This window comes from Pelmatolapia mariae, linkage group LG8, assembly GCF_036321145.2.
Source record: "Pelmatolapia mariae isolate MD_Pm_ZW linkage group LG8, Pm_UMD_F_2, whole genome shotgun sequence".
NCBI classification, from domain to species: Eukaryota; Metazoa; Chordata; class Actinopteri; order Cichliformes; family Cichlidae; genus Pelmatolapia; species Pelmatolapia mariae.
Genome location: NC_086234.1, coordinates 21,427,543 through 21,448,742, shown reverse-complemented (window position 1 = coordinate 21,448,742; position 21,200 = coordinate 21,427,543). Strand labels below are relative to the sequence as shown.

Here is a 21,200-nt window from a genome sequence, read left to right as displayed (position 1 = left end):
GCAAAAAAAGTAATTAGATTACTGTTACTTTCCCGTAAGCACACTGCGTTACTGCATTACTAAACTGTGATTTTGTGAGAGTGTCTCATGAGTGTCTCTGTGGCAGCAACAGATGTGTGCAGATCAACGATGGATAATATGGAGTGCGGGAGAGAGTACGACCGTGCAGCATTTAAAGCTTGGAGGTACTGACATTACTTTGAATTTGATTCGTTAAAAAGTGATAAAAACATTAGCTGTACACTCTGCATGCAGAAAATAGGTTTAAATGTTAAACAAATTTCTTCCAGGTAAAGACAGTCGCATATAATATAATTTTTGCTTGATGCAATGTGCATGAAGTTAAAAGATTAAAACAAATAAAGCAAGTTTTAAAAAGAGATTTTTTTCATTTCATTCAATTTTATATGATGGATTATGCAGGAAAAAATAGAACTGGGCTGAAAGGTTTGTTGCTTTATTACGTATTCAGGTTGTGTTTTAAGTTTTTAAAAAGTAACTAAGTAATAAGTAACCAGTAAAGTAACAAGATTTTTTTCATGGAGAAGTAATTAGTAACTAGTAACTAATTACTATTTTCATGTAACTTGACCAACACTGTACATAATACAATGAAACTAAACAAAGCATTAAAAAATGACTGCTCAGGGAAGAAAAAACGAATTTGACTGAAATTTCCACAATAAATTTTTACCACCATTGATTGCCGACACTCACATCAAGATAACAACTTAAATGTTTCTTTAAATGTGGTGTTGATGGCCAGTCTGAGCCTTGCACAGGTGCAGACTAATCGAACAGCAAAATCTGTCTTTGAGTGAGTAAAACAAATGAACCCTTGAACTCAAACCAAAAGGACTTTAGAAGAACACTCATATAATGTAAGTCAGTGACCTTAACTGGCTAATACTGTCACACTTGCGATAAATAAGTTAAATAATAAGTGGTCATTCTTACAACTATGATTAAATAATAATATAATACAATAACTGTTAAAAGGGGCTTTAAACCAGCCAAACACTGGGGCATTGAGAGAATGCAATAACTAGGAAAAGAAATATTAATAACGACTAAAAACGAGACCAAGGGAAGGGTTGACTCGCAGGAAAGGGGACAAATAACACATGCGCCTCACATGAAGCTGTTTTGTGTTAGCTGCATGGTGACAGGAAGGTCACCACTACAATAAGTGTCTAGTCAAGTGTGGGCTCGCCTGGAGACATGAATAGGCCTCCTCAGCAGCCGTCTAACCCTCCTACTATTCCTCCTTCCTGCCGTCTCTCTACGTTGCCAGCAAATCCATGCTGTGAGCGCCAATACAACAGCTTCCTCTGTTGGCTGGCCTTGTATGAAAAGTTAATGGTAATTGCCCACAGATGCCACATTAGAGTAAGATAGCGAGGGGGATAGAGAATTGGCTCTGAAAAGAATATGAAGGAAAAATGGTGGTCATAATTGTGGTTTCAAAGAAACACAGAGGAGTTATTCAGGATTTTCATAAAGCAGTCTGGCCGGGGGATAGCATTGTCATCAAACAGACACTGAAGAAGTGTTTGGAGGCCACATAATGGCCAGATTAAAATTCTTTTTTGACAGGCAGCTTTCTATTCATCCAGACTTTTATTTTTTACATTTCGAGATAAAGATGATCTTTTCTCACTGATTTTCTTTTCATGCTGAGTGAAAGTATTATCACCAAAGTCACAAAGAGGCCGGAATGATTCAACGATGTTCCAGCAATCCCCTACGCTTTATGATGTTACCACCTGCAACAAATCATTTAGCAAGTATGTCTCCAGTTAGAGTGCATTAGCTGTGGAGCAATAATTAGCCAACAATGAAGGATAAACAGCTAAAATATTTGTCTTAAAGTTAGGATTAAACAGTAAAATACACTGGATACACAGCTGAAACATACTAGGAATACTAATACTGCCTAAGAATTCTGGATAACTAGGTAAGATTAATATTGTAATACTATATTTTCCCAGCTGGCCATTACAAAGAACACAGGTTTAATTTTGGTACCAACTGAAAGACCTCCATAGTGGGTACACTGCATAGCTGTTCATTTTAATCCATGTAGAAGCAAGTCTCACCATTAGGCAACCATTTTGGTAGCACCTCTGAGCAATTATTATCTAAATGAATGGAGAGAAAGTCTTAACTTTTCCAATAAAACTGCTTGAGTAGAATTACAAAGGATTATTATAGGGGAAAAACACAAAGCTTGTTCCATAGTGTTGACATGAACAACACCCCTGGTGCATTCCAGAGCTCTTGAGCAAATGCCATGGTAATTCAGATTATAGATTTAGTAAGCCAAGAAAAACAACAAGTAGACTTACCTGCATCCTTATGCTAACAAGCACATGCGCCTCACATCTTTCCCTGTTTGTCTGTTTATTGCTTCTTTGGAGGCAGAGGCAAGGCAACCGCCACCTTTGTCATTCCAGAACTCTCCTAAAAATTTTGATTCAGGATACTTGGAGCGCCATCTCTTTCACTTTTAATATTGAAGTAAGGTATTGTCCCTCCGGTATCACTGCACACCCACTGCAAGTCTACTCTTCAAAGACTCAACAGACACTCGGGAAATCTGTTTATCCAGCTCCCACCCAACCCATCCTGAAACAAATGTTTCACAGTAACTGCAAGACTGCACATCTGCCCATCGGTCATCACCCCATCACACACTTATCACACTGATCCACTCATGACTGTTCCGTGACCTGCATGTCCGCACTTACACTGTATAAATAAGTGAACCCGCGACAATCTGTTGCACGGTACTTCATCGAATTTATGGACTCACAATTCCAACAGCTGTCTGATTTTTATTTTTACGCGAGACTTGAATGATCGAGGAAACTTCAGAGAATATTAAAATCAAACTAAAAATGCGTATTTATGCAGAGTGCAGAGGTTTCCGTCTATTTATTTCTTACGGTAAATAAAAATAACACACATATGAACGTGAACACCTTTTTTTAATTATCTGTCACTACTTGCATGGTGCACTGAAAGCACCTGTCTGATCTTATCTGAGGAAAAAAATGAAAGTGCAAGCACAATGTAGTGACAGGAAAAAAAGAAAAAAAGAGAAAGAGACACAATAATGGAGAGAGAGGATTAGAGAAATCCCTGTCCAGATCTGTGCAGATCAGCTCAAATCTTGATCATTTGTTTCTTCCGGGGGTGGGGGTGGATGCAGGGTAAAACAAGCTGCACACACTCAATTATTTAACCATTACCTGTTAGTGCACATTTAGGAAAGTCATGTCATTGCACTGCTAATCATTCATGCTGCAGCTGAAGGTCTGAATTTGTTGCCAGCCATGAAAGGCAGCCGCGGTCTGCTGCCCCTCTGCACACTCTGGCTAAGACGTGACTGTAAAAACAAACTTTTTTATGCAGCCAGCACCAGACTGTTACCAAACAATCAGAGAAATCTCACATTGCTGTGTATACTATCTACCCAAAAGTATGGGTTAACTCAAGTTGGACTTGTTAAAGATGGCTAGAGGATTCACACCTTTTACCTGGCTTCACTACAGATTTTGAGCTAATCTGCTGATGCCCAGACTTTCCTCTTCCAGAAAAACACATAGGTAATTTGTGTGGTACACGTGCATGTAAATCATGTGTTGTGCTGTTGTCATTTTTAGATGTAACAGCATCCTGGAAAGGCAGGAAAGGCAATGGATGTTTCTAGCAAGTGTTAGTGCCAGTATGCAATTGCATGTGCATGTGCGGGCACACAAACGGAAGTGCACAAGAAGTTTCTTAAATGAATGTCAATAAATGACAGAGATCGTCAGCTGCCCCCGCACAGAGAGAGGAGACTTTAAGTCTACCTTTTTAAAGTAAACCTTGTTCTCCTCTGCAGCTAACATGAGCCTGACGTAGCAGCACACACTCAAGGTTCTCCCTAAAAGGGCCTTCCATCTGTTAGCTGATCTCCATGACAGAGGAGTAAAGATACTGCATCAACACAAAAGAGCTTCTGGAGAAGCAGCTGAACAATATGAAGAACTACCACAACAGCAGCCAAGTCAAAAATGACAGAAAAGGCATGGAGAAGCTGGTTAGCAGCAACTCAACTTTCAAAATATGAGTCAGGGGACGACACAATATTCAATATTAGTACAACAATTGTGATTGGATAAAGAATATCTAAAAAGCACTGCAGAGTGCACTTGTGATTCTATGTGCAAAGCTGAGAAAACTGGGCTTAACAATAAAATTTAATGTTAAAAAGCTAGTATTAGAAACAAAAAATTTGCAACAGCTGGCCAGCTGGTTGTATTCTGTTATATTCCTGTAGAACAGGAAGTTTGCTGTGTGAAAATGTAAACATGAAATGTGATTTTGTTTTTAAATGTGAACGTCTGTCTACGTAAACAGCAACAGATGTGTGATTTTTGAGAGTTTATCCCAGTTAATTACTGTATTATCAGAAACAGACTGCATGTAACTACCAACTTGACCTTATTCAATTGCAGATATCTGATAAAACACTGACTCCAGCATGTGGCAACATTTACGTCAGGTTTTAGTGACAGTGTTGGAATACTTAATCACCTCAGTTTGGAGAAAAAAAATAACTGATGTGACATAACTTTATCTCATTGGATAAAACAGACAGCTGGGATAGGCTCCAGCCCTACGATACTCTGAATTGGAGAGTAGAAGAAAATGGATGAATCACTAACAGATATTCCAAAACTCAGCATATTGCAAAATGTTAAAAATCTCAATAATATTGAATCGTGAGTGAGGTATTGTGACAATACTGCATCATAAATTGTCAGCAACTAGGAGCAAACACAAACCCAAATGTCAAAGCCTAGTGCACTCCCACTGCCAATCATAAGTCTGGAAAAATAGAAGGAATGGATTAACCTCACGGGAATATTTTAAGTAGATGAACAAGAAAATTCAAGCTGCCAAAACTCAAAAACGTATTGATTCAATTTTTGTTGATATTTTGCTCTTTCTCAGCTTTTTCTTTTTTATGTTGTGTGAGAAAACCTGCATGTAGTTAACCCAAACTGGGGGTTTTCCTGAACTATAACCAAATAGGTTTTGTGCCAAACCCTAACCAAACCACGAGTGAAAGCAAAACATAAAAGCAGCCAAGACAAAACTTGAACTCCAGTCTGTTGATCAGAAGTCAAGAGTTTGTGTGTGTCTGTCACTTAGACTGCAGACTGGCCAGGGTTGCCTGCAGCAGCCAGCTGATATGACAAGCACAAATCGCCAACACAACCATTTAGTTGGAGGGTTTCTTGAGGAGGCATCAAAGCTTACACTTTCACTGAGTTAGTTTAGCATCAGTATACCATTGTTTAAATACTCCTAAACTAAAATTGTCACTAAGGCTGGGGAGAATGTTGCTTGTTTTGCAGTTATTTGATCAATTTGACCTCCTTTTGTAAAAACACGCCTTTAGAAAAAATGTCTTTTAAAAAACGGACGACCAAAGGAACCACAACACCTCCCATTCAAATTTTGCGCAAACCTATTTACCGACATATCCTACATGAATGAACTAGTTGCCCGATAACAAGTAGTTGCATAAATCACATGAAAAATGTAGAGTATGGCTTGTAGGCACTAGAGATGATCCACTCCTGGGCAAGCTGCCATGAAAAATGAGTTGTAGAAAATGCTTGAGGGCTCCTGTAAAACCAACCCAGTTTTCCACCCTGATGCACCCAGCGGAGAGGGCTCAGTATAAACATGAAGGTGCATTTCACTTGTGAGAGCAGCGGCCCAGAAATAAACCTGCTATTGTCACCGTCGCTTTTATGTCTAACTTGTTCAAACAAGCTCGATGCGGCAACCTCAGTGCGCCCAGGCAAGAGACAAAGACACACCTGCGAAATGTCTTCATGCTTTACAGATGCCTACCGTTTTACATCTAGGTTACGCTGTTGGCTTCCTGTTTAGTGCTGTGTGTGCATGTGTGCTGTCGTACTTTTGTCATCAGGTTATATTAGGCGCTTTCAGTTCTAATATAGGGCCACCATCATAATCAGGACTTCACGGCAGAGGTGATTTATGACACCATAAGCTGCTTTTCCACGTGTATTTATAACAGAGTTGTAGAGCGATGAAAGGATCTGTAATAACAGCAATTTAAAGCAAAGTTTAAAACCACCCACATATATTTCCTTTAACGTGACAAATTAAATGTTTTTCACTTTCGAAATGTTAGTTTGTTTTGATTATTATATTTTAAAAATCAAATAATATGTACAATCCCCAACCACTCTCTTTGATATGCCTGTTCAACTCAAACATCTAAGCAGCCAATCACACGCCACCATCTCAGTGCATTAAGGCATACTTGGTCAAGACGACCAGCTGAAGTTCAAACTGAACATCAGAATTGAGAAGGAAGGTTTGTTAGCTAGCTTTAGTGCCAGACGGTCTGAGTATTTCAGAAACTGCTGGTCTTTCGGGGGTTTTCCTGCACAACCATCGAACCAATGATGGCCTGAAAAAGTGAAAATATCCAGTGAGCAGCCTTGTTGATGTCAGAGATCAGAGCTCACAGGAAGACAGCAGGAAGTCAGATAACCAATCTTTTAACCTGAGGCATGCAGAAGAGCATCTCTGAACACACAAAATGCCAAACCTTAAAGTAGATGGGCTACAGCAGCAGAAGACCACACCAGATGTCACTCCTGTCAGCTAAGAACGGAAAACTGAGGATAAGATTCACAATGATTGGGCAAGTTATGACTGAAAAAACGTTGGTTGGTCTGATAAGTCACGATTTCTGCTGCAGCACTCGGATGGTAGTGTCAGAGTATGGTGTAAACAACACAACAGCATCGATCCAGCCTGCCTTGTATCAACAGTTCAGAAAATCATAGAAAACAGCAGGTTTACTTGTTTAGAAGTGGTATAAATCTAGGCATTTTTCATAAAATACTTCATTGTATGTCCAAATTCACTGTCAGATCCATTTCCCTCCAAAATAAAGAGCATCCTGCATCCTGTCTTATTAGTAACATCAGGTACTACTAACATACAACACAACACAGTTACAGCTGAAAGAACAGAATCTTAAAGAAACGTGTTTGTGACAGCTGAGCAATGAATCTCCACTCATTTGTTTTTGCCACACTCCATTAAGTCATCACTGAGATCGCAGGTTTTAACCCTGACCAAAACTGCTGTGTCCCTCAGTAGGGAGTTTTTTACAGCTGTGCCAGGTGATGTGCGTGTGTGTGTGTGTGCGCGCGCGCACGCGCTTCACAAGTGTGTGTGCAAGTATATGCTCCTGCCATCTGGCCCAAAAAGTCAGCTCCCTACCACGTTTCCGAACAGGAAGGCAAAACAAATCCTTGATGACACGGGTCAGTGGTTTAATTGTCTCTGTGGGATTCCTGCGCAGCCAGCAACTCTAGCAGTCCCCTTCATCTCAGCAACAGACGAGCCTGCAGCACTCTGAAATCAATTCATCACTCTTAAAAACCTGCAAGTGCCCTAGCGTGTGTGTGTGTCTGTTTGTGTGTGTGAATCATCCAACCCTGCCTTGACTTACTATAGCATTTAAGAGTAGACAACATACAGAGATATTTTGCCAGTGGGTAACAAGGTCTGCCTTAGTCTGACTTTCCCTTTCTCTCTTTCATACCTCATTAGACCCGCTGATGGTCCTTATGTCTTGGACTTCCACCCATTTGACAGACCAAGGTATGTGTCACACACATTTGCTACACAACAGCGTGGCGTTTTAATTCACAAGGCTTAAAAGACAGTCCAGATGTGTTAAAGTCCCTTAGTACACACACACACACAACAAGCATGAACGCACATGGGTGTTTGGTGTGAGCCTCGGGAGACCCCACCCAGAGAGCCCGTGTGCTGCAAAGCAGTTAAAACACAGCGTACCTGCACCGTGAGTGAGATGCTGACAGCTCAGCTCCCGCCTTATAAATACTACACGGTGTGTATTCATTGAGCAGCCGGCTCAAGCAGCGACGATGTCCGCTATGACAGGCGACGTTATTCCCACCTACCTTCAAGATGAGGCCGGTTCCTTTTGCCGAGTACAGCACAGAGGGGTCCCCGCCGGTGAAATGCTCACTGCACTACATAAGTTCTACCTGCCTCATCACGCGGCCACAAGGAAGAGTGGTTTCCCTGTTAAGCGCGAGCTCCAGATGTTAGTGAGGGCGGTACCGTGTTCACGTGCCATAAAAATGTGAAACAGCTGCCAGCTGAAGCCTCCGTACTATAGCGTGTACACCGGATTCTCCGCCGTGCCAGCCACTGAGTTGCTCATGTGTAGTCTCTCACCCGGTCCGCCCACTTTGCCGCTGCTGCCACCACCGCTGGATGGACGCCGACCGACAGACCGACCTACCTACGGGCGACTGGAGGGCGCCGTCTATCGGCGATAACGAGCAACTACAGGCTAGGCGATAATCTATATAGTTGTAATTGTAAGGTTTTTAGGCCAGGGAAGATTAGAAATACCATCTGGTCTCACAGTTATTTAACCCGGGTTTTTGTTTTTTTTTTTCAGTTTAAATTCCTAGTTGTACGTCTATGTGAGAATTACCTACTTGAATAATAAAGGTTGTTTGCTTGTTACTATTTTCTTTCATTTATTTTTCCTTGAACTTCTTAGATTGTGAGCACAGTCAGCCAAAACCAAATTATAAAACAGTATCTGAGAGTGTATTGTTGTTTCTTTTCCTATGAGTTTGACCTTATCTTAATACAGTATACAGAAATCACTGTAAATGTCATATGCAGTATTTTTTTTCCAATATATATAGTAATTGCACAATATTGACTCCCCGGGCTGGAGCCTAACCTAGTTGCCATAGGGCAAGAGGCAGGGTTCTGGGACAGGTTATCAGGCTAACACATGGAGACAGATAACTATTTACACTTATGGGCAGTTTAGAATCACCAGTTAACCTAACCCCACAAAGTGCATGTTTTTGGACTATGGGAGGAAGCCAGAGAACCCATGCAGACACAAGAGAGAAGAGCCAAACTCCACACAGAAAGGCAGGATAATGGATTTGACCCCAGGACCTTCTTGCTGTAGGGTAGCAGTGCTAACCAACATGCCACTGTCCTACCCCTCATTGCATGATATAACAGCCAAATTTTTTTCTGTTTGGATCAGTTACAGCATGAGCAAGGTCGATATAGCAGAAATCCACATTTCTGCTCATTTGGATCTGGAAGCAACGTGATGTATGAAAAAGTACTTTCCTCAACATTCCTTTATAAAGCACGTTGAACACTAATTGAGAAGGATATATAAAACTCCTACAATCTTTTAAAGCCTATAAAAATGTCACAGCAGTAAAAGTATGTGTATGATCAGGAAATGCCCTTAAAGCATTACAAGGAATAATAAGAAAATGCTCACAATTACAAATGCTGCCAGTGTCCCAGTAATTCAAATCATTCCAAGAGCAAATTGTACTCATATTTTAGGATTTAGAAGTGTTAAAAGAGACAAAACATTGTTAACTAAGAAAGCATATTTAACAACTGGACATATCCCTCATTATTAGGGTCTAAGTGAAGAAAGTTTATTATGTTCCAGAAGCACTAAACATGCATGAAATCTATATTTAAGATCCTGCTAGACCCCAGGAATATTTGTGTACTCTTAAGCTAGTGAAACCTAATGTAATGACTGAAGAGCAGAATTGTCACGATCAGAAATACGTAACTGATATGTTATTGCATTAGTTCAACAGAGGTTTTGGAGAGATGAAGATAATGGCTTTAGCTTTTTTGTTTGCCATCAGGTAAAGAAGTGAAAATACCTTAAATCTATTTTGCATATATTTTGGCTCAGTGATTCAGTCAACAAATATGCAAAGACTGGAAACCAACAACAACAACACAATTAAATGCAAAAATAAAATACAATAATATGGGTAAATTCAAGGTTAAATATCACAAAAACATCTAAAAAAAATTAAAAACAAATCAAAACATGAAAGAAAAAACAGGTCAAATTGAAAAGAGGGAATCAATACAGACTAAACAAACGCAAAAAAAAATAATAATAAAGTTATACGTTTATCACATTTCATAAATGAAATAATGTCTGCATGAATTGTATTACTATTGCTGATGCATTAAATGGCATTTTCTTTATTTATCTTAGATATTGGCGTTTTAAACATCCATATTTCTCTGTATGTCAAGGATAAATCTATCCAAGGGTCCTACATATATGCTGGAAAAAACATGTCATATATATAGTAAAGTAATTTTATCTTCTTGGTCAGAGATCTCTTCCAGCACAGGTACTGCAGTAGTGATTTATTCACCCTAAAACAGATTCCCCTTCAGGGTCAGTATCTCGGTCTCCCGGATCTTCTTACCGTCCTCTTCTATACACAGCCACCTAAAGTCTTTAATAGGTTCATCTGACCACTGTCTGTCATCATAACCCCCACAACATTTAGTTCACACAGCAATGTGATTGTTGTATGCGAAACAATACTGCCCACAGGTTATAGCCTAGAAAACGGATCATATTTGCGGTCACAGGTTGTGCAAGCCTGGCCAGGTGTTCCTGGGTGTGTTAGGGATAAATTTTCACTTCAGTGGAAATGGAGGTTACATGAAAAAATAAAGAATGCAAGGCAGTTAAACCTGCAGAAATGGTATAATGACTAAAAATATACATACACAAAAAATCAAACCAAGAAGTCATTGAACCTTTGGAAATCTGAGGAATTACAATGTCCAAATGGGTGAAAGTAGCTTACAAGAACTAATCAAGGATGGATGGAAGGGAAAGAAGCTAATGTAGAATATATTGTATTTTCAAGTTGCTTTTAAAATTAGGTTACATCTAGTTATACACAAGAAAATGTAAGACATTAAAATGAATTGGGAACCAGTTGCTAAATAAAGTGTTTCAATTATGCTTAAATAAAACATGCTTACAAATTTGCACTCTAAACACCGGTCTCCTTGAAAAAACAGAACCATTGGCAAAACTGTTTAGCTTTGCTGTGGTTTGAAAAGAGATGTTGTGTGGTAAACAGCTGTGTGCAGTTTGTCTTTTCTGAGTATTGGAGAGCAGGTTTCCTCCTGCTGCCTGTTTAGTTGTGAGTTGCTTGGCTGCATGCAACACTTCAAAGGCCACTTCCTTCTACTGCTGGAGGCCAGAACAGGAAACAGCATTTGCCAAGTTCTTTTTTTCTCAGCACAGAAACCTCCGCGATCGTAAAGGCTGTATCGACCATCCAAATCCTGGTTTAAGCTCATTTACAGACACTCAGGTAACAGCACAAATACAAGAAGCCATAAACATGTGCACACATGTCACTTAAAGCTATTTCCAGTTTGTTGTGTGACACATCACGTGGGAGTCACATTACGTGCGGAGCGTACAAAGAACCGCTTCTGTCTGTAAAAACTGCTTGTGTTGAGGAGCTGCACCAAACTAGCTTTGAGGATAATTAGCTGGGGTAATCAGAACAGACTCGTGCTGTGCTTTTAGGAGACTTTTATCAGTGTTAGAGGGAAATATGTTAACTTTTTTTGAGTATATTTTTAAAGGTTGAGATTTAAAAAAAATATTAGAGTACAATTTAACACAGGATGAGTGAAAGATAAGTAGCTAATGTAAAACAATCATAACTGTATGGTTGTATTTATTTTACTGCTGACAAGCAGTTTATAAACATTCAAATCACACAGTCTGGAAACATGTTGGAATGATTGTGCATCTTGTTGCTGGATTGAAAACTGCTGTGTTGCCAGGACTAGATTATTCATAAATGCAGATGTTGTACAAACTGGAATTGTACAATCACACCAGTGAGTTAGTGGTTACTAATTTATATAAGGCAAACAAATGTAAATCAACAAATAAAGTCAACATCATACAGTATTTTAAAACATGTTTTTGCCTCATGTTGTTGGATTTCATTGAACTGTCATTAGATGGATCCCACAGCTTATTCTGTTTATTTGGTTTTGCGGCCTTTGAAGGCAGCAAACTTATTTATTAACAATATTATTTCTCTAACAAATAAAGGGATCTCTGTGTGTTGTACTGCTCACTGAAACATGTACTCCTGCTGATGCTGGCTTTTTTTGTTACAGCAGGTAGAGAAATCATTTTATTCGTAAATAAAGGAATCTCTGTATGTGTGTTCATCCTTCTTTCATCCTAGTCTGGCGATCTAAGGAGGTGAGTTTGAAGTCATTTAGGTAAGCAGTGGTCTTTTGGGGCGGTCTTTTCCTGTTTTGTGAAATAAACAAATAATTTATTATACATAAACCTCCAGCAGAACTAGGCTCAGGAAATAGCAGCCATGTGTCATTAAAAGCCAGTAAAACTATTTGGTTGGTTTAATCAACAGTTATCAAAAAATTAATAATTGATTTAATCTTTATATTGCAGCTCAGCTCCAGTGGTGCAGCTAGTCAGCGTGCAGTGCTTCTAAGGCAGTAATGTATGAAGAAATGCTGAGGTTGAGGATTCAAGCCTCACCTGGACTCTTCAGTGTGGAAATTATGTTACATGACCATAAATAGCAATTTAATCTATGTGTTAGTCTCACTACTTAATTTAAGTAAATGTTCATAAAAATCATTCAAAATCTTCCATTTTCATTTAAAAGAGCTTAACAGAATTTCAACACCATTAAGGAAATCTTCAGTCACAGTCTGGCGCTCCAGTAGTGCAATCAGTTAGTGCTCAGTACTAATAAGCTAATATGCTGGAAAGCAATGCTGAGGTTCTGAGTTCAAGCCTCATCTGGAGCAGGCAGCTTTAATCAATAGCAAATATGGTGAACAACAAAGAGCACATTTTAGAAAACCTAACGGTCCACCTAACCATCCATTTCATTTCTTAAGCACTACAGGACACATACTCTACATTAAAAGGCTTTTTAAATCCTCATGGCCAATCAATTTGAAGCAATAACTGGAATATATGTCTCTAACAAAAAACTGCATACCTGTTTTGTTTTGTTTTGTTATTTTTAAGAATACGAGCTTGGTCTTTGTAGGTGTGGACAGATTCACACTTGGCAAGCCTGAAGACTCAGAGGGATTGTTGGTGCTTGTTCGAAATCATATATCTTGCTCTATAGTGGTGTCATTTTAATGTATTTACTTTTATTTTAATTATCTGTGCATGTTCTCATTGTCTCATTTTTCTCATTTTCTCATTTTCTCACAAAACAAATTTCCCACGTGTGGGACTAATAAAGGTTATCTTATCTTTTGTGAATTTGTGATATTATTTATAGTGTGGCTAAAAACAGTGGTAGGGTTTACCTAGTGACAGGAGACCATTATCAAAACTATGTTCCTATAGATGTTCAGTGTATGCAGACGAGTAATTGTTTGTAGTTGTTTCTTTCAAACTGAACGATTCTGGCTTTTTATAATCTCATCTCTTTGTTTTTCTATTCAGCTCAACTCATGCGTTAACTTATTTTGGCGCAGTATATGTGTAAAACTAAATTCAAGTCGACAATCATAATAAAAAGGTTATTTCTAATTTACCATGTTAAGCTTTGGTAATAATTTTGAGCTATATAAGAGGTTTTATGTGACTTTTGACATGAGAAGGGTTTTGTTTTTTTTGTTTTTTTAGCTTTATAGCTTATTCTTGAAATTATTATTGATGTAATGTTATTTAATCACTATAATTATTAAAGGGACACTTGAGTAAATGTGACTATTCAGCATTAAACATCACTTTTAATGTATATTTACCCAAACAAAAAGACACTTGTGCTGAGTTTTTTTGGTTCATGATTGGTTCACCATATAAAACTACTATGGACAGCTAGAGCCAATCAGGAGACTTAGGAGTGGCTTAAAAGGAGAGGAGCTAAAAAAAAAAAATAGCTTGTTTCAGACAGTGGATAATCTGAGGAGCTGTTAAAAAATTAAAAAACGTGGATCTGGAAATGAGCAAAACAGCTCCCCAGTAAATTTACCATTGCTAGAAATCCAAAGTTTCCAACTCTGAATTTTGGTATCCAGAAGAAATGTTTAGTTTTATTATTTATTTAAACCTCACTCAAGCTTCAAATTGGAAACAGAAAGAAGTCCAATAAACAATATTAGCTTACATACAAGGCTCACTGAGTCCAGTGAGGCAGTTGTACACTGGCTCATTTTCACGTCTTGTGTTAAGATCAGCAGAGGCATTAAAACTTGGCTTATATGTATGTGATCTTTATGTGCACTGCAGTGTGGTTCATAATGTTATGGGCTGGGCTCACACCCACTGTTCTGTAACCGGCAACTTGTGGACCTGCAGATAACAGCAGCTGAGACAAAAAAAATTATCATCCAAATTACACTAGTATTGACTCATTTTCTTTATTTTAATGTTGCTAACAGAAGCACTGAATCCTGTTTTAATGGTTGTTAAGGTTTAGAGAACATATTTATTAAAATAAACTTATGATTCAGTCTTAGTTTTTTAAAATGTTATTTTTTAGTGTGCGTGTGTGTCTTTGTTCACTACATGGGAGCAAAAAGCCCTGAAGCAGATACAGCAGCTAATCTGCTAAAATGCCTATAAATTAAAAACTATTAACAATAGGCTGAAGAAAAAGAATTCTACCATCAATGAAGGGGAGGGGGGGGGGGAAACCTCAACTACAGCTGCACCTTGAGCTCTACCCCACCAATGATATGGTAAATATGCAGTGTGACGCACATACGGTAGCAGATAGTGTGGTGGTGTGGAGCCCCCACCCTGCCCTGGCTGCGGTCTGATAACACAGAGGCAGAGAGAGACAACACATCTGCTGAGAGGTCAACCAGTACAAGCTGTTTTCTTCAGGCAGTAGGAACTATTACTTTTGCTCTTTCACTCATCCTTCTTTTTTAGCATTTTGGTTAACAGGTTAATGCAGTGACAAAAAATGGTTGATTAGTTTTTTGTTTGTTTTTTTTTGGCTGTAAAGACCTAACACTTTGGATATTTGGCTACAGTGTTTCTGTGTATGATAGACCACAATGTTGTCCAAGAGGGAAAAAGACTTAATTAAGGAAATATGGGAAAGACTGACTCCTGTGGCAGCAGAGATTGGAGCAGATGCACTCCTTAGGTAGGTTGAGACTTACCTGTGTGACCTTCATACTTTACTGCATTGTCTTTAAATGGTTTTGCATGAAGATTTAGGCTCCTACACACAAAGTAACATTTTCAGTAAGAGTGTGTGTTGTGATAAATAGATTGCTGATTTCCTCTACCAATAAGCTTTCATTTCAGTTTGGATTTTAGTATTGCTACGTGATTTCCTAGCCATTACTAAAGTAAGTAGTTACTGCAAATAAATCCCGCAAGAGAATGTAATGCTTATCTAGTGCTCACTGCTGGGTAATTCTTGAAGTCTCTAATAGGGATTTCAAGGTGTTGGCAATGATCCGAGATCATTTTAGAAACTTGTGGACCTCGAGTTCACACAAATGATAGTTGGTGACCAAAGACAATCGACATGTAGCACTTACTCTGTTGCTCCTATCATATCAGCATGGAAATAATTTCACTTTTCCCTTCTTCTAAAGGATGTTTGCTTCTTATCCGGGCACCAAGACATATTTTTCCCATCTAGACATCAGTCCTAACTCCGCCCACCTGCTCGCTCACGGAAAGAAGATAGTCCTGGCTATAGCTGAGGGGGCCCAAGACATCAGTCAGCTAACTGTCACCCTGGCTCCCCTGCAGACTCTGCACGCCTACCAGCTTCGGATAGACCCCAGAAACTTTAAGGTGCCTAAACACCTCAGACCTATTTACAGCCCTTCCATTCCCTTCTTGCATTGGATTTTTTTAAATTTACTTTTAATCTTTTAATCAGAGATAATCAGTTTTTTGCTATTCAGATTTCCCTATTAAGTATATCTACTAATCCAGTAAAGCCTGAACCACGAAATAATTGCCAGAAACTCATGTATCAAATATGATGCACTTGCTATTACAGGGTTAATATATATACTTGTGCAATTTCTTTGTTGTATGCTATAAGGCGAACAGGTGACTGCAGTGTATGAAATTGCATTTATTTGTGCATTTTAATTCTGCATGCAAAAGCTAATCCTATTAGTATGTAGGGATTTTTTCAGTAATTCTATAATAGAGTTTAACTGAACTAAAAAGAAAACAACAGATTTACTAACTGTAAGTCTGCTGCTGTTTTGTTTTTCCAGCCTGTTCAGATGACACATCAAATCAACTAGTTTGTTTTAAGGAGGAGAAAAAAAATTTAAAAATGTTGTTTTTTTTAATCTATTGACAGCATTAATTAAAATAAATAATACATTTGATTAAATGGGTTCCTCCAGGAATTTTGAAATGGGGTGCAAAAAGGCAGTATGTGAACCAGTCGGGAAATCTGAAAAATGGTTAAAAAAAATTATAAGTGAACAAAATGATAATGTGTATATTAAGTATAAGGTATTGTATTATACATATATGACAATTGTGGATGTTTGGGGAATTACAAGCTGTGAAACTAGCCATTGTGAGGCGAGAGGGTGAGGAGGAGACGATATTTTTAATGCATTGTTTGGCACTTAAAATGATCAGACATGCTTTCTGTGCAAATTACACAATATTACATCACTATATTAACAATAACACACTGAGAAGGACAAATGGCAATGTGTGGGTTCATGATTTTCAGAAAACTGACACATACTATAAATTATGTAAGTATGTTGTTCACTTTTTACCAATCTTTTGTGTTTCTCCTGCAGCTGCTGTCGCACAGTATGCTCGTCAGCCTTGCCTGTTACTTGGGGGATGAATTCACACCGGTGGCTCATGCCGCCATGGACAAGTACCTGTCAGCGTTTGCTGCTGTTCTTGCTGAGAAATACAGATGAGGCTCAAGCACCGGGTTTCCAGAAAGTATATCAGGCATTTATGATGTTATGTAAATCTCTTTGTTTTTCTCTGTATGTGTCACTGTCATTACTTTGTTACATTTTTAATGGTCAAAAATGTGCAATTCACGTGTTAGTTTTTGTGCTGTTATATTATCAAATAAAAACAATCGAATCTGTGGTTTTCCATGCATTATCATATCATGTTCAAAATGCATTGTGTTGATCATTTTCAAGGAATACATCATTTGACTGAGTTAAGATTTTTTAGTTGCTCACCGTCATGTCAGCTGATAATTTACATTATTTTACTTACGCAAGCTTTCCTACTGTAAAATATTTTTATAATAAATAATACATTTACAACTACAAAGTCACATTTAATATTAAATCTAATCTGTTTTTTGTTTTATTGTTTTGTTTTTCTAGTATTACAGAAACAAAGGATTCAGGTTTTAACACCAGTGAGTTGGGAGGACTCTGCAGGTTTATCTATGGTCCTCAAATATAAAGTATTTACGGTACACAGAGCAACAGTGCCCCCATTTGGTAAACTGGTGGTAATACAGATGCATACTGATGCAATATTCAAAGCAGCTCATAGACAAGATGTTAAATGTCAGTTTTTTAGTTATTTAAGTGAAATTACTTCTGTAATTTACAGACATCTTTGTTGTGAGGTTGATTACACAAAAATTAACTTTTTTTCCCAGGATTGGATTGTGATGCTTTTAAGCCAAAATGTGCTAATACTCTTTTTTACTTAATGGAAGTGTAAATGTTTTTAATATCATGACAGCAGAATGAACTGCATTCATTTCTTCATCCTTGCTTTTACCTTTGCTGGGGTTTTTGTTGGGGTTTTTTTTTTTTTAACATTTTGAGTTGATTGTAGCAGTCATCTCATGTCAAGAGCATGAGAGATAATTTATGCCTTCTGTTTGTATCTGCGCACAGTTACGCAAGGTTGTAATTTTACAATCTACATTTTACAGGCTACATAGTTCAAATAATACCAAATTACTCATAATTTAGGAGCTGTACTACGATTAAGTTGAAATCCTCAGACTTCTTTCCCAGTAAAGTAAAAATGCACAGGCTTGATATTTCTGAGAACGCTAAACTTACAGAGACTGGTGTTCTCACCTTTGGTTCTTATCTGTAGCTTCACGTACGTGAAAATCCATGAGTCAGACAAGGTTGAAATATTTTTAATGAGAGAAAAAAAAAGACAAAACATCAGAGACACAGATGAAATTTTTATACACCTGACATCTGTGAGGACCGTGCCCTGTTGGTCCGAAGTAAGAGTTTGCTTGAAGCAATCTTAGCATTAAAATGACTGGGAGACTGTGCAATATGTAAGGAAGCAGTTACAGTTAGAGCACATGCTGAAGAGTAGGTGAGGTGTGGGTGTAGGTGAGATTGGTAGAGGAAGGGCAGGTGATTGGGGGGATTTGGGAAGATGAGATTAAGGAGATAGGGAGGGTGAAGGGAGCTACTGTTGTTCAAACGTTGAGCAATCAGCAGTCTCCTCCACCTTTCGGCTGCTGTATTGAAATGTAGTACTGTGGGACACCCTAAAACGTACATTTTTCTTCATAACTCACTGACTAGCTGAGATGGTAATAATTTGATATTTTTAAAACATATATACAGTATATGTATATATATATATGTATATATATTCAGTATATTACTAAATAATAATAAATTTTCTATAATTTTAATAATAAAAATATGACAGTAATATTACATTTAATGTAAGATGTCAGAATATCTAATTATGTGAGGGTTTTTAACATTTTTTTTAATTTTTATATAGTTAAAAACCAGGTGTAGATGTCAGGTACGCAGTGGGGGGGGGGGGGGGGATAATTATTTGATCCTGAGATAAATTTGTACGTTTGTAATTTGCAAGTTTACTGTACAGCGACTGTACAGAATATCAAACAAAAATCTAGAAAAACACATGAGACAAACATTATAAATTCATTTTCAGGTCACTGAGGGAAATGATTATTTGATCCCCTACAGTCCAGCCAGAATTCTGTCTGTACTCATTTCTTTGGAAGTGAGAAAAATACAAATTCACCAGAGAATAAAACAATTATTTCCTCATCTGTACCATCAGACTTCTGTTCTAACGTCATGAAATGTGACCTCCTTGCAAGTAAAAGTGACTCTAGGTCATTTTGAAGAGTCTAATTCAATCTTTACTATACCAAAAATTCTTTGGTATCATAGACATGTTCACAATTTCTCTTAAGAATATTGTTTGAATACATAAATTAGATACTTTTTAAAAACCCAAATAGCCTGTGTTTAATAAGGAGCTGTGATTTGGCTCTTCAATACACCATTTTCAATGTAATTTGGTGAAAAATATTTCTTTATTGACAGAAAAGTTTATTCTCATGGAAAGATAAGGTCCTTTTGTTGGTCCTGATTTTACAGCCATGACTCCAGATGTACATTTACAAAAGTTACTGAAGTGGAAGAAAATAAAAACTGTAACGTCCAACTGTAACTGTGATTAGTTGGTTTGAACCATGTGTCCACCAAAAGCCTTGGGCGCCCACGACCACGTGGACACTTCACTGGTGATCTCTCTCTGGTCATTTGTTCTCGGTAGGTTATGAAGATATTCTTCTATCGCTATGTGTTTGTAGTTTTACTTTTTCGGGGTTGAATTAGCAAGTTTAATGTGTAATGTATTTTCTGAAATTATGCGTTTTTATTTTCCATTATTTCATCAAATGGGAAAAGCATAAATATCTACTTCTATCTTGTTGATAATGTTTAAAAACACAGAAGGAGCCCGTTTAATCTTTCGTATTAAACATGAAGCTGCTGTGAGGACGTTGAACACGGCGCTGTCTCTGGTGCTGAAATTAGTTTGATTCCACTGCACTTATCTATAATTTTGTATTTTCTAATTAGTTGTTTTTGAATTCAATGTCTTTTTTTTTCATTCGTTATTCATCTATAACTGAATAAAGTTATCAAATGACCGAGTGACGTAAAGTCATCCGCCTGACCATTTTTATCACTGCCAATTCTATCACAGCACCCTGCTGTTTGGACGTGTCTTCCTTTTCTGTTTCTTTCCCCGTAGGATTGTCTCCCACTTTCCATCTCTCTCTATATATATCTTTAATGCAGTCTCTCTCCCTTACCTATCCTCTTGTGAATTATGAATTCTGCCGCTTTTCACAGGGTTAATGTCGGAGTTACAGATATATGGGACAGCTCAGGAACAGCACTGTATCACAAAGTCTTCCACCGTGTAAACCTGAAATCAGTGTTGCAGCTGACCTGTTCCGGTGTGGAGAAGATCAGCTATTGAATGTCTTAGATTTAAGACATTAATCTTAGACACTTCCACTCTTTGAGTCCCGTCAAAACTTTCAGTTTTGTTTGTTACAGATTAGAGGGAAGAAGGAAACAATAGTCTAACGCGAAACTTACTGCTGTGGGGAAAAGGGGGGGGGGGGGGCGGGGACACGTGTCATTTCGGTTGTAAGATATGCGATAGTTGGTGTGTGTTCATTTATTGGAAGCGAGTGCGTAATTGTGACTGGTGGATGGCCCAAAGCTGTGAGCGGAGTGCTAAATCTTTGGCTCTGTCCTCTAACTCTTCGCTTGGTCCTTCCTGCTCCAGTGGGCAGACAGAGAGATTTAAATGTTGTATTCAAAAATTTCTATCATTAAAAAAGGGTTAGATGTCAACAGTGATGGGAATAACGGCGTTACAAGTAACGGCGTTACTGACGGCGTTACTTTTTTCAGTAACGAGTAATCTAATTACTATTCCTATCGTTACAACGCCGTTACAGTTACTAAGAAGAAAATGCGGTCCGTTACTATTTTTCAACAAACAGACGGTTGAAGCTGTGTTCAGCTTACCGCATCTTATATCAGTTTCACGGAAGTAGCTGTAAGTAATCTGGACGCTACAGCTTTAAGCAGCTGTGCGCGCTCCCGCGGACGGTAATCACGATCACTGTCTAGCACAACACCTGGAGCTAAGGGGCAAAACAACCGCATGAGTGCTGCTGTTTGACTGAGGAAGAATAAAGTAGTCGTGGTAAGTCAATCACATGACCACTTAAAGACAAAGCAACAAGGTGATATATACCAGTTTATAAATTGTGTCGATAGGCCACGTAAAACCAGAGTCGTGATAAACAATATATACGCGGCGTTTTTACCTCAATAGTTTTGCCACGTTAGCGCTAGCAAGCACTCTCTGCTTATGAGCAAAAAAACAAAACAAAACAGGGGAAGTTTTAGGAGTGACTGCGAGAGAGAGC

General features: G+C 38.2%; 2 protein-coding genes across 8 annotated transcripts in view; one reads left to right on the top strand and one right to left on the bottom strand.

Moving 5' to 3' along the window:
- rhbdf1b (rhomboid 5 homolog 1b (Drosophila)) overlaps positions 1-8,359 on the bottom strand; it is a 38,701-nt gene extending 30,342 nt beyond the window's left edge. For 2 of the 5 annotated variants that reach the window (XM_063481529.1, XM_063481532.1), the window contains exon 1: positions 8,040-8,350. The gene's annotated coding sequence lies outside the window, so the exon portion shown is untranslated. Of the gene's footprint in view, positions 1-2,348; positions 2,565-8,039 lie in introns of those variants that run through there. The other 3 variants (XM_063481533.2, XM_063481531.1, XM_063481530.1) reach the window with 3 other exon arrangements.
- Positions 8,360-14,747: 6,388 nt separating this feature from the next.
- On the top strand, positions 14,748-17,083 carry hbae4 (hemoglobin alpha embryonic-4). Of its 3 annotated transcripts, none has more exons than XM_063482129.1 (4): positions 14,748-14,839; positions 14,989-15,104; positions 15,565-15,769; positions 16,756-17,083. In XM_063482129.1, the coding sequence occupies exons 2-4, from the start codon at positions 15,013-15,015 to the stop codon at positions 16,882-16,884; spliced, it is 426 nt and encodes a 141-aa protein (XP_063338199.1). In that variant the 5' UTR covers positions 14,748-14,839; positions 14,989-15,012; the 3' UTR covers positions 16,885-17,083. The 3 variants fall into 3 exon arrangements, with proteins under 3 accessions (XP_063338199.1, XP_063338198.1, XP_063338197.1); XM_063482128.1 differs by having other exon boundaries at positions 14,762-14,839; positions 14,961-15,104; XM_063482127.1 differs by having other exon boundaries at positions 14,764-15,104.
- The last annotated feature ends 4,117 nt before the right edge of the window (positions 17,084-21,200 follow it).